Source organism: Balaenoptera ricei, chromosome 12 (genome assembly GCF_028023285.1).
Source record: "Balaenoptera ricei isolate mBalRic1 chromosome 12, mBalRic1.hap2, whole genome shotgun sequence".
NCBI lineage: Eukaryota > Metazoa > Chordata > Mammalia > Artiodactyla > Balaenopteridae > Balaenoptera > Balaenoptera ricei.
The window spans coordinates 12,135,613-12,149,191 of NC_082650.1; the positions used below are offsets into that span (position 1 = coordinate 12,135,613).

A 13,579-nucleotide genomic window follows, 5' to 3' on the forward strand; every position below is an offset into this window, starting at 1 on the left:
CTTACAGGGAAGAGAGAAGACAGTCCTCCTTACACCCCTCATCTCTCACCACCTGCATATCGTGTGCTGAAAATTCAAACTGTCAGGGTGACCGCAGCATTTCAGAGTGCTCTGCCTTGGCTCATGCTGACCCCTGGCCTGGAACTTCCTTCTCCATTCCTCTCCTGATTAACTCCTCATTCTTTAAGAAGCAATGCAGGCACCCCTCCTCCAGGAAGTCCTCCATGACTACACAGGAGGCTAAACTTCACGTGTGTCTTCCACAACACTCTGGAATATCATCTGCTCTGAATTCATTCTATTATGCTGAAATTATATGCTCAGCTGTCTGTCACTCTGCTAGACTGCGAGCACCCTGAGGGCAAAGACAGCATCTTCGAATTCCCAGTCTGCACCCTCGCCTGGCCCAGAGTCTGCACTTAGTAAACGTTCGCTGAACTAGACTGAATGTTAATCTCCTGCCCTCGGCCCGTCCACCACGTCCCTGCGGCCTGCTGAAGGAAGGCTTGTCCTGGCCCAGCTCCTCCGTAATCTGGCCTTGTCTCCCTCAAACCTGCTTCTCAAAAACCCTCCGATGCTTTATTGCCCAAATGGCTTCCCCCCACACCTCTCAGATCACATTTTCCCCGAGGCTTTGTTCATTTTTTTTTCCCTTCACCGCAGTCTCCGATTGTCTAAGTTCAATCCCTCCTCTTTATGATTTTCAAACTTGAATATTGAAAATGAAGCCTGCGGTGGTTCACAGAACCCAGCGCAGTCCCAAACCCACCCGCTGACAGTTTGCTCCTCCCAAGATACCACACCTCCCTGCTCCCCACATCCTCCCTCTCAGCCTCACTAACCCCAGGAAGTGAGAAAGACCCAGAGAGTCGGGATGGGGATGGGGAGATGTCTGGGAAGAGGCCAAGACCCGCCTAAGGGCGGGGAGGTTTTGTCCTTGTTCACTTGTTTAAAATCACAAACGGAAAGGAAAGGAAAGTACTAATTGGACTTAATTTACAGTTCTTTCTCCCCAGGACGTCAAAAGGAGTCCAACACGTGGACGGTCTGCTCCACGCTGGATATGCCCAAATGCAAGTTGCATCATCCTGCCCCACAGAGTCGCCGAAAGGCCCAGGGACAAGCCCGTACGATGGCCGCTTTTAGGCAAAGCATGTCCCTACACAGCGGTATGAAACTCAGCCGTTACTACTGTGATAGTGTCTTTTTATCTGGAAAGGGCATTGACAATGAACTCCTCTGCCGCAGCACTTCAAAGAAAACCTGTTCCAGAGACTTTCCTCTCACATGATGTAATATACACTCTCAGTTCAGCTGTTACAAGGCTGTAAGTGACTATATCTGAGTTTCTTGGGATCTCTGGGGGAAAGCGCTATGTAAATAAGTATTTTCTATTATGTAAAATAAAATATAGTGAAGCTGAGATTTTTAAATGGTAACTGGATAAAGCACAGCTCAGTACTTTAGAGAAAACTATATACTTATGGGATATGTAGGAGATCAGGTTCTTACTGATCTTGATCTGTAAATACCTTTGCCTTTGTAGCATCACAGAACATTCTCTAGTCCAAAACCATCTCATAAAAGCAATTCTAAGCATGTGCTTGTTTCCCCCCTTAATGCTTCATACTCTCTGTGTCTGCAAGTAAAGAGCAAACAGCTCTCTTCACAACCATCTGGCAAAAGAGTTAAGGAGAGTGGGTATAGCAAATATAACTCATGTTACCCACCGCAAGCCTTCTGGGAAAACATAGATAAATTACAACCTTAACAATTGCCAATATGGTAAGGAGAATATTTTCAGGTGGAATGTCTGAAGATCAACCCAAATTGTTTCTTACCAGACACTCAGAAGTGTGCAGGGAAGGGGAGTAGGGGAAGGGGTGAGAGCAAGGGGGATGGGGGAGGGGAGAAGGGAAATGAAAAATCAGCGGTATTAGGACAGTGTGCTTAAAATAACTGATGTAATGATTCTGTCGAAGAATGCATAATGGGCCACAAGTAATAATTACCCTTTCTTTAAAAAAGCTTCTCTTGGTACTTCCCTGGTGGCGCAGTGCTTGAAAATCCTCCTGCCAGGGCAGGGGACACGGGTTTGAGCCCTGGCCTGGGAAGATCCCACATGCTGCGGAGCAACTAAGCCCGTGAGTCACAACTACTGAGCCTGCGCTCTAGAGCCCGTGAGTCACAACTACTGAGCCCGTGAGCCACAACTACTGAAGCCCGCGCCTAGAGCCCGTGCTCTGCAATAACAAAAGCCACCGCAATGAGAAGCCCTTGCACCGCAACAAAGAGTAGCCTCCGCTCGCTGCAACTAGAGAAAGCCCGCACGAAGCAGCAAAAACCCAACGGAGTCAAAAAATTAAAATAATTAATTAATTAAATGTAATTTAAAAAAAGCTTCTCTTCAGGCCAACCGACCACCCTAGACCCTTGGATCTGTGTAGGGATTTATGTGAAAGTAATTCCCCCCTCCCAAGAGAGAAGAGCACCACTTTTGACATCATAAATTAAGCATTTACCAACTATGAAAAAAGAAATAAAGTTACATTTAATGAAAATTTAAACTTTTAAAAAATGTTTGCTTGGACTTCTTGTGGCCATAAAGAGAGAAAGAAAAAGGAGGGGGTGGAAAAAAAAGGCCAGGAGCATCTCAGTGTTGCCCAATTTCCCTTTTCTCTCCCTGGACCTAAACATTTGACAACACACAAGGACCTGAAAACTCCAAGTTGGGCATCCCCTCCATTGGACTAAAGTATGACTTTGAATTTAAATTGTAGAGAGCCAGTAAAAGTTAAAACCATACCTTTTCCCACTACAACCAATATGAAATTTTTAATTGGGGCACTTGAATCCATGAGTTGCATCTCTGATGACAGACTTTCGGATCCTGGAAATTCAGGACCCCAGGGGAGACGTAGTACAGAGAAAATGCAGGAAAAGCTATTTCTCCTTCTCCTCAAGCTTTTTGATTTGTCGTGTAAATGTGACAGAGCATCACATCGCTTCATGCCCCAGACAGAAAGCTGCGTGGTCGGGACCTGTCTCAAGACTGGCCCTCTTCCCAGACATGAACAGGGTGAGGCTTCTGGGCAGAAGCAGACCAAAGGCAGAGACGTGTCTGTCCCCAGAAGCTGCGTCCTTGTCAAAACCCCCCAAACCCTTCCACCCCCTCTATTCTCCTTGGCAGTTTCAACTTCCCTTTCAGTTCCTTGGAAACACTATTTTGTAGTTTGTTAGCTGGCACTCCTGAAATAAACAGTATATTCTGTTTCAATTCAGGAGCATAGGAAACTCTCTTTAATATTCTATAAAATTATAGAAAATCATGTACTCTGAAAAACATGTTCCATATAAATTGTTAAACTTCGGCTGTGTTACTCTGGGCGAGGCCTTCATAACTGCACATCCAGATCAGGGCCCTTCCACCACCCCACACTTTCCCTACTTCAATCTGCCTCTCACCAGCGTCACCACCGCCAAGCCACTGCCAGATTAATCTTCCAAAGATAGTGCATTCATCACGATTTTCGTCCCAACTTAAAAACCTATATTCCTCCCTTAGATCTAGAGGCTATAATAAACCTTATATCCCAGGGTTATTTTTAAGACCCTGAAAAAGCTGCACCAGTACCTGTCCCACCAAACCACCAGCTATTCATCACTTCCTATCCCACACCTCTACTCCCATTTGCTCAGGAGCCTCAAGCAACCACTGTTACTCCTACGGTTGACCCTTGAACAGTAAGGATTTGAACTGCACGGGTCCGCTTATATGCAGATTTTTTTTAAGTAAATACTACATACTACAGTACCACACGATCGTGGTTGGCTGAATACAGAGGGCCAACTATTATAAGTTATACACTGGAGGGTTGGAGCCCCTAATCCTTGTGTTATTCAAGGGTCAACTATACCTCCAAATTGTCCTACCATGCGCCCCACCACTCTCCTCCCAGCCTGGATCAGCTTTCATACCAACACACGTCTTACCAATTTTTTAAGGCCATATTCTTCCAGGAAGTCTCCTCCATCTCCTCTAGATCATAGCACAGCTCAACCTCTGATGCCTCATAGCATTTGATGACTATGCTAGTTGGTACTAACTTATACCATTCTAGAATATTCTTTAGTTTCATGTTTATGAGGCCTGCTTTCTAACTAAATAATACATTTTTTTAGAAACAGGGTCCCTATTTTATAATTATTTTTATATTTTGAAGCTATAGGCATCTGTTAGGCATGTCGATATCTGAAGATGGACAAATAAGCGAGAGGGAAGAATTGGGAAGGGAGAAAGACGACACAGGATATCAGCAAAGGAGAAGCAAAGATGGATCCAGGTATCAGCAGAAGACCTGTCTCAACTGTGCCATCATTTAGAAACACTTGATGAAGGGGCAAGAGATGGGAATTACTTGGTTATTTTACTATTGCCAACTGATAAAGCCCAAATTCTTAGTGTAACACAAATATATCATTTGAATGCATGCCTTTCATCAGTTTCTTATTTACAGCCAGAAATTTCTTTCTACACATTCTAAGTTCTTCATATACATGCAGGCAGGAAAAAAATTCTAAGCAAGGTTAAATACTCAAACACAAATAGAAGATTGACAATGTACTGTTTGATTTGTGATTTAAGTCAAACGCTATAGGGAAAATTCTTTTCTGATGGGGTGTCCACATTGCTGTATTGCCATGGAATTTTTTTAAAGAACCTGGTCTCTGTATAATAATTCACAAAGTAAAAAGAATGAAAAATTCAGGAACACGCCAACCCATCTTCGCCCTATGCCTCTTCAAGTTCCCAAATCATCTGACACTGATTTTGAAGGGACTGTAGTGGGTACTGTTGTGCACCACCAGACCTCCCTTTCAAGACAGCGGCATTCTTTCCCTTAGCTGCTCATGGCGCAAGAATGGGAACCCACCTCCTCTGAAGGCAGCTGCTCTGACCAGTAGGCATGGCATGACACAGCATGCCTCACTGGAAGCGAGCAATTCCGAACGGCCACCCCGGCTCCCAAGCCCCCTGTAGGATCGGCTCAACACAGTGCAGTGAGTCCCTCCTTAATCCTGCTCCCTCACGCCCTTAACTCCTGAGAACGGCCCTAATAAAACTCCTCACCTGCAAATCTCTACCTCAGTGTGTTTCCCAGGGAAACTGAATGAAGAGAGGGGTGCTAGAAATTTCACCGACACTTGTGTAAGCGCTCAGGCTGTCTGAGTAAAGGAAAACAGAAACTTAGCTTCTCCCTCTCCTCTAAAATGCAAACAGCATAGGAAGTAGCTGTTTAATTATTATGTGAATGTGGAGACAGGCCAAAGAAAGCATCTTCCTTAGCACCTTATCCGTTATACACAGAAAAAACAAACCAAAAAATCAGTGGTTTTTTTTCTAACCCACAGACACAGGAACAGCTGTATTATACCAAACTACTCTTTCACAGCCATCTTCTGTATTAGAATTGTACGTGTCTAATCTTCCAATAGTTTTATCATATAAATTTTCTTCTGAAAGTGCCCATATATGAGAGAATCATCCAGGCAAGGAGCTACTCAACACGAGGGAACAAGATTTGGTCACAAAATGTTCCAGTGTACATATACAGCCACCCAAGGTTGCAAAGCGCATCCCATCCCTCATATGACAGAAGTGCAGCCATTAAGTACTTGAACCAAAAAGCCACAGAAACCACTCCCCGCAGAGGTGTGGGAACCAGCTCCCCCGTCTGAGTTTGCCCGCAGTGACGTAAGCAATGGGAGGAAACCCCTGTAGATGTACCTGGTTTTCTATGGCTTTCCTGTTCTTCGGGTCGCTCACCACGGACAGCTGTAACTCTGCCATCTTCTTCATCTTGCTATCCATATCTATCTTCTGAACGAGGTTCCTCGTCTGGTTCTTCAGCAGCCGAACCGTGTCCTCCTTGCCGTGCTTCTTGGCGAAAAGGGACGCGCAGGCCGAGTGGATGGCAGTGACCCAGTTCTCCAGATCCGTCTGGCTGGTGGCCTAAACACGGGGGGGAAAAAAAGCAACTTGGAATTGTTTCACCACGGAAGTGTTCTCCAAAGCGGCAGGCTGGGCTTGAATATGTAAAACCCCAAAGTACCTTCACTTCATAAAAACTGTGTAATTTTAAAAACACACACTCAACACAGGTCCACAGGCTTCCTTTACTCCAGAGGGCCCATGAGAACATCGAGGGTGTCGCATGGCCCCAGACAGAACGGGAAGACAGACTGCTGATAGGATCAAGCTGTACACCAGCAACAGGGGAGTGATAAGAAAACCAGGGTATATCCATGCAGTGTACATCATGCCGCTCTCTAAAAAGCCGTTTATCATCATAATTTTAACAGGATGAGAAGATATTAGGGCTAAAATGTTACATTTTGAAGCCTGGATATGAAATTTCATCTATGGTATGGACTCGATTATGACAAATAACAATAAAAGAACATTTCGGGGAGGACACAATAATATTAAAATAGTCGTCTGTAAATACTGGGAATATGGATAGCAGTTTTCTTTTTCTGCCCTTCAGTACCTTCAGACACAATGACCATATAGTATTTTCATATAAGAATATTTTATTTTAAAAAAAGTAAAGAAAGTCTGAACAAAGCAGAATGGGCAAAGATGTATGATTCTCAGCAGGATGAAATGCACGTTCAGTTTCCCGATGCCCAGAAATAACCACACACGTTCACACCACGAGGTTAATCCTCCAATGACCTGTGGGATCGTACAATGGGAACTACTGGGAAAATTTCTTAAAAACTGAGGATATGTTTCCTGAATCACAAAAGAAAATATTCATTTCATACTTGCCCCTAAATCCATGCAGATTTAATCCAATGTATTTACCTTTCCTACAATTCATATGAACATCAGTTTGTTACTTTGCTTTAAAGCACCACAGAAAGTTCAAGTAAACCTTTCTGTTAAAAGAAGGAAAATCAAATCTTAGGCCCTGACTCTTGTCAGTCAGGTCAGGTTGAGGACAGCAATAGGCTAGGGGCCCAGGGCGTTTACCAGGTTAGTGCTGGGAACTCCTATTGCCCAAAACACTTCAGAGAATTCTAGATTCCAAAGAATCTAGAATCAAAGGGGCCCAAAACAACTATATTGTTCTACAGGGGCCCTGGGGGCAGCCAGGACCAAGTTCATCAGAGACCTGAATCCAGGACCTAGGAGGTTTTCCATGAAGCTTCCAGCCAGGTAGAATCGATAGCTCATGCTGTGTCTACACCCAGTACTGGGTTTGGATTCGGAGGCATTTCAGAAGCACACTTCACTTCCTGGCTCTCACCCCCACTTCTCTGGAGTTAATTAATAATAACAACAGTCATAATAGTTAGAATTTCTTTAGCACTTAACACATGCATATCATATTGTTTACCCTTAAAACAATCCTAGAAGCTATTATTATCCTATGGGTTGAAGGGTCTGAAGCTCAGAGAAGTTCAGTAAGTGTTGCAAGATGATGTGCAGACTCAACGAGAGAACCAGGACCCACACCTCAGCCTGACCCCTCCTCTGCTAGAAAGATTCTAAGAATCACAGCAGTAGATAACCTGAATCTTAACGTCCTAAGACCACTTCCACAGGGTAATGAGACCCTATAGTATTTGTCAATGAGGGTTTTCCTGAAAAGCTTCTTCACTTCCACTGGGATTTGGGAAGAACTTAAGCCTCTACTGTCCATTTTCTCTGGGTTTTCACTTAAAAACTTCCACTCTGGGAACTTCAGATCTTGTACTCACTAGATCACGGACTACTCCAGAACAGGATCGTAATTTTTCTCTCTTTGTATCCTGAAGAGCAGCCCAGGGGCTACAGCCTGGCATTTCATGGGCGGGCACCCAAGAAGTGCTTGCTGGATGAATGACTGCATTTGCAATGACCCTGCGGCACCTGGCAGTCAGGAGAGGCCAATTCTCTTGCTTAAACCTTAATCCAAAGTCTGACAGCTTTTAGTCTATTTCAAATTGCTAAGCTGTGCCTCCTAATTCTGGTCCTTCTCATCCTAGCAGGACACAAGCCATCGCCTCCATCCTCCATTTAGAAAGCTCAGCAGATGGGCATCATAGAAAATCTACAAACAACAAATGCTGGAGAGGGTGTGGAGAAAAGGGAACCCTCTTGCACTGTTGGTGGGAATGTAAATTGATACAGCCACTATGGAGAACAGTATGGAGTTTCCTTAAGAAACTAAAAATAGAATTACCATATAACCCAGCAATCCCACTATTGGGCATATACCCAGAGAAAACCATAATTCAAAAAGACACATGCACCCCAATGTTCATTGCAGCACTGTTTACAATAGCCAGGTCATGGAAGCAACCTAAATGCCCATCAACAGATGAATGGATAAAGAAGATGTGGTACATATATACAATGGACTATTACTCAGCCATAAAAAGGAACAAGATTGGGTCATTTGTAGAGACGTGGTTGGATCTACAGACTGTCATACAGAGTGAAGTAAGTCAGAAAGAGAAAAACAGGACTTCCCTGGTGGCGCAGTGGTTAAGAATCCGCCTGCCAATACAAGGGACACGGGTTTGAGCCCTGGTCCAGGAAGATCCCACATGCCGCGAAGCAACTAAACTAAGCCCGTGTGCCACAACTACTGAGCCTGCGCTCTAGAGCCTGCGAGCCACAAATACCAAAGCCCGTGCGCCTAGAGCTCATGCTCTGCAACAAGAGAAGCCACCGCAATGAGAAGCCCAAGCACCACAACGAAGAGTAGCCCCCGCTCGCCGCAACTAAAGAAAGCCCGCGCGCAGCAACGAAGACCCAATGCAGCCAAAAATAAATAAATTTATTTTTTTAAAAAAAGGGAAAAACAAATATCGTATATTAATGTATATATGTGGAACCTAGAAAAATGGTACAGATGAACCGGTTTGCAGGGTGGAAATTGAGACACAGATGTAGAGAACAAATGTATGGGCACCAAGGGGGGGAAAGCGGGGGGAGGGGTGGGGTTGGGGAATGAACTGGGAGATTGGGATTGACATGTGTACACTGATATGTATAAAACAGATAACTAATAAAAAGTAAAAATAGAAAGCTCGGCAGTACCTGGAAAAGGTAGACATCTCCAAAGGAGTTGCTGAGGCAGAAGACATTTTCCTTCTTGGGATGTTCTGGGACGGCCTGCACTATGCTGTCTTCTGCAAACAGGGCACACCGAGGGGCACTCCTCGGATCCGTGGAATTCTTCCCGTAGGTCTCATAAAACAGCAGGGCGCATCCTGTGGAAGAGACAAGTACTGTCCTTATCACACGTCCCGAGGATCTACCGAGGAAAGGAATGAGAAGTAAAGGATGTGGACAGACAGAAGGAAGGAGGGAAGGAAGGGGAAGGGAAGGAGGGAGGAAAAGAAAGAGAGAGAGAGAGAAAGAAAAGAAGAGAAAAGAGAAAAGAAAAGAAAAGAAAAGAAAAGAAAAAAGAGAAGAAAATGACTGAATGAGACTATTTATCACAAAAGGAAATTTTGGTATCCAAATTATGCCTAGTTGTGTTAGCATCAACCCAGATGAAAATGAGATGTTTCTTGTAGAGGTAATAATGGTAATAACAATACCAAGCATTTATTGTTGCTTACTCTGTGTCAGAAATTCTTCTAAGTATTTCACATGCTCTGGTTTATTTGGTGCCCAAAGCAGCCTTAGAAGGCAGGCACAGTTATTAGTCCCATTTTACAGATGGAAAGCCTGAGAGTTGACACCACTTTGCAGGTCCCATAGCTGGACTGCAGTGGAGCAGGATCTGAACCCAGGCACCCCGGCCGCAGAGCCCTCCGTCATAACCACAGCACCACACTTCGTAGGAGACCTAAATGCAGGAGACAGAAGAAAACCCCATATTCATTGAGCGAACTTCTACACTTACAGTGTGGGGTCACAAGAAACTGAGTTCACCTGGGCCACACTTTGCCATTTGTGAGAAAGTACCCAGTTTATTCTCCAAATGCCACATAGAATAACTTAATTTTAATATATTCTCTTATCTCACAGTGATAGGAAATATTACTACAATCTTGCTAATTTAGATTGAGAGGAAAATGAAACTACATGTCCCTGTATTTTAAAATATTACCCTAAAGTGCCACTACATATGCTTTCAGGTACATAGTTTTCCCCTAATAAGCTAATAAGATATTGTAGGCAGAAGTTACTAGGGGTCTGTTTTGATAATTCGATAGGAATGCTTTCTAATGAGACGTAATTTTTAAGCAAATTCTAAAATGCTCACAAGTGTGTTTACTTGTTGAATATCCCTTAAAACCTTCAACCAATCAACATTTTTGAGCACTTCTCATGTGCTGATGAATGATATGGTACCATCATGATACGGGCACCATCCCTTGCTTTGAAAATATTGGGCTGGCCGAAAAGTTCATTCCCATTTTCCCATAAGATGTTACGGAAAAACCCAAATGAACCTTGTGGCCAACCCGATACTTTTCACACCGACAGTTAATGAAGCAGTAGCCTGCTTTCCCCTGCATTGTAAATGGATGGGGTCCACTTCATGGCTGCTTTACCCTACTACATTATGAGTCTTCATTCATAAAAGTCTACATGTTTTGAAAACTATCTCATTCTTACCAGTTTCACTTCTTCCCTTGAAAACAGATCTTAATTTGGATGAACAAGTTTATATAATGGAGCCCAGCGGAGCACAGAAGCCAGGAGAAAAAAAATGCAGGACCCTAGCTCAAGACAGCACTTTCTCCCTCCATGGTACTTTCTGATCTCAAGAAGCACTGGGCAATCTCTCCTCCCAGAATTAAAACTCAGCCAAACGCAGAAGCTGTGAGAGCCTCTTAGAACAAGGCAAAGGAGCAAGAGGTTTATGGCCAGAGCTACTGCGGCAGGTCTGAGCCTGTCTTTTCTTCCAGCCACTAACGGACTTAGAAACAATCCCCAAATCTATCCATCAGGAAAAGCCTGTGCGACATCCCATGACCATGGGACCCGAGGACAACAGAGCAACACCAGCTCCACCCAACTCCAAATTCTTTCCAAAGGGTTAATGTTCACCTCCCAGCGCCCCTAACACTGAGCTCCCAGGGGCGGTGGTTTGAATCGCGGCATCTAGAGGAAATGAACGCAATCTTGGGCAGATGCCAGAACACTGCCAACCCTAACAGCCCCCAACGCCCCACCCTGACAGAATGCAGCTCTCCCGTGAAAGCGTGAAACCAAAACAGGACATTTCGCTTTAGAACCAGGCCAGTATGTCAAACAATTTGCAGAATTTTGTTGCTATCGAATTTAAGGAACAGGAAATCAGTCGTAAGTCTATTACATCGAGTTTAACTTAATCTGCACCTCTGACGTAGGGGCAATGAGGCTGATGGAAAGGGGCTGCACGCCTATGTCAGCAGAGCCTCCTGTGCCCACCCCAACCCCAATGCTGTGGCCGTCAGCCCTGCCCAGCCCACCCTCCCCCGCCAGGAGCTGGTGTCAGCCTGCGCAGTTGTCAGTGGAAGCAAAAAGAGAAAACAGATCAGAACAGCCCTGGAAGCACAAGAAGAGAAGAGGCTGTATTACTAGAAATATCACCAGTGAAAGGAGAGAAATTATTCTCGGTCTCCCTTCAAATCCACCTTCTCAACCCACACTCATCCGTCCTTCCCTGTCATGGGCAGAATGACCAGCATCTTAAACCTCCTTTATGAACACCCCTCCTGACCTTGGTTATGTATTGTGTGTTTTGAGGGACAGCTTTAACCCCCTTGCCAACTATTCTGCCCAGGAAGTTCCCTGTGAACCGCATGAAAATCCACTCATTGGAAAATACAGATGGAAAGCAGAATTACCCTTGTTAAAAATTTATTACATCCTCCGAACCCTAAAAAACATTTGCGCCCTTAGCATACCTATACATTCAATGTAGGTGGGCAACCAGATGGTTGGCTGATAGCCGCTGTCTCTGAAAAACAATGTCTCTACTTTAGTTACATAGAAACTCCAAGGATAATTTAAAAATTCTGCTTAAATGTATGTGTGTGTATATATATACACATATATGTTTTTAACTACGATTAAACCAAATAGTTAAGTCCAAATATTACAACTTGGATTCTAAGCCAAGAAAGTTGAATTCAACATATTGAATTCCCAGAGGAAAGAGGTGTAGAAAACCACATGGAAAAGGTTATGCTGGGAAAAAAACATCTCTATCCCATGCCTTTCCTTGGCTGCAAAAGAAACAAAGGGATGTGTGCTTTACCCCTACAAAGCACCCTTTATCCACGGGTCTTCAAGTGTTTAACCAGCAAGGGCCCAGGAAGGACTGTGGATCTTACAATCGTCAGAGACAAGTCAGGACCATCCCTGCCCCCGAAGTCAGCAACCAGAAGTTCCCCGGCTAGCTGCCAGGATGGAAGACAGGGTCTTGGAGACGCCCTCTTCCAAACTTAAGTGATCCCTGCCTGAACTTCCCCCAGGAAGCCTGCAACACTCTGGCGTTGCACAAATGTCTCCAGTAGCAGGGAACTCAGGAAGGCAGTGGGTTTGATTTTTTTTTTTTCTGTTGTATTTTTTACATTAATTCACAATCAGCTTGTCTTCAGTTATTAGTCCTATCCCAACCTCAGATGAACCAGAATAAATTCAGTGTCTCTTCTACAAGACTGACACATCCTATGCATGACACATTCTAGAATACAGTGCACCCATTCTAAATACCGCACGAATGGGATGCAGCTTCAGGCTTTGACTCACAAACAATTCCAGACGCTCATTCCCCTGAGGGGACATTTTTCACTCCCCTCTTCAGCTGGAACTTTTACAAGACCCACTGGCTCATCTATGAACAAGTCTCCTGCAATATCCTGCCCCTGAGGAGAGAAACGGCCAACTCTGACCAGGGCAGAGGCAGGGGGGAATGATGGAGCTGCAGACGACATGACACCTCTAATGATGTAGCCAACAACCATGTGTGCTCTTTAAATCATATTTACTTTCATTTTAGCCTCATCACAGCAGAAACCCATTCTGAATAGCCTGCCAATCAAACCCTCAAATCTTTTTCACTTGTAATACTTTGCGGCTATACCTCCCTATCCTGTACTTGGGTAGCTCTTTGATTATTAAACCTTAAAGCATCACTTATCCCTTCAAAATGTTATCTTGCTGGATTTGACCCATAATTCCAACCTTCCAAATCTCTTCCGTCATCCAGTAGAAAACCCCGCCTCCCCAGTACACCCAAACTGGGTAAGCGCTTTGCCTTCCTCAGCCACAAGGTATCATAAGGATCCAAATCCAGAAGCTGGAAAAGAGGACTGCATCCGTGTGGGATGCTGGGTCTTGGGTTTTATAAACCCTCCAGTTTGCTAGGGGAAGGAGATGAGATGCCTTCACGGGTGCACCTTTCCCAGAGGGGCTTCTGGGTAATTATCAATTGGTGCCAGCTCCCCAAGGCTCACAATTTCTAAATATGGGGAGCGCCGCAGACAGCTCCGGGCCTTTCACACTCGCTGTGTGCAGATGTGATTTCTGTTTCTGCCTTCTCCCATGACAAGGAAGGGTCGTGGCCGCTAATGA

At 44.5% G+C, this 13,579-nt stretch overlaps 1 protein-coding gene across 5 annotated transcripts in view; it reads right to left on the reverse strand.

Moving 5' to 3' along the window:
- Window positions 1-13,579, reverse strand: part of TIAM2 (TIAM Rac1 associated GEF 2) — a 236,410-nt gene that overhangs the window by 84,092 nt on the left and 138,739 nt on the right. For all 5 annotated transcript variants that reach the window (XM_059940941.1, XM_059940942.1, XM_059940943.1 and 2 more), the window contains 2 exons: window positions 9,098-9,270; window positions 5,789-6,013 (listed from right to left, as the gene is read on the reverse strand). In XM_059940941.1, the coding sequence (XP_059796924.1) occupies window positions 5,789-6,013; window positions 9,098-9,270 (398 nt within the window). The remainder of the gene's footprint in view (window positions 1-5,788; window positions 6,014-9,097; window positions 9,271-13,579) is intronic.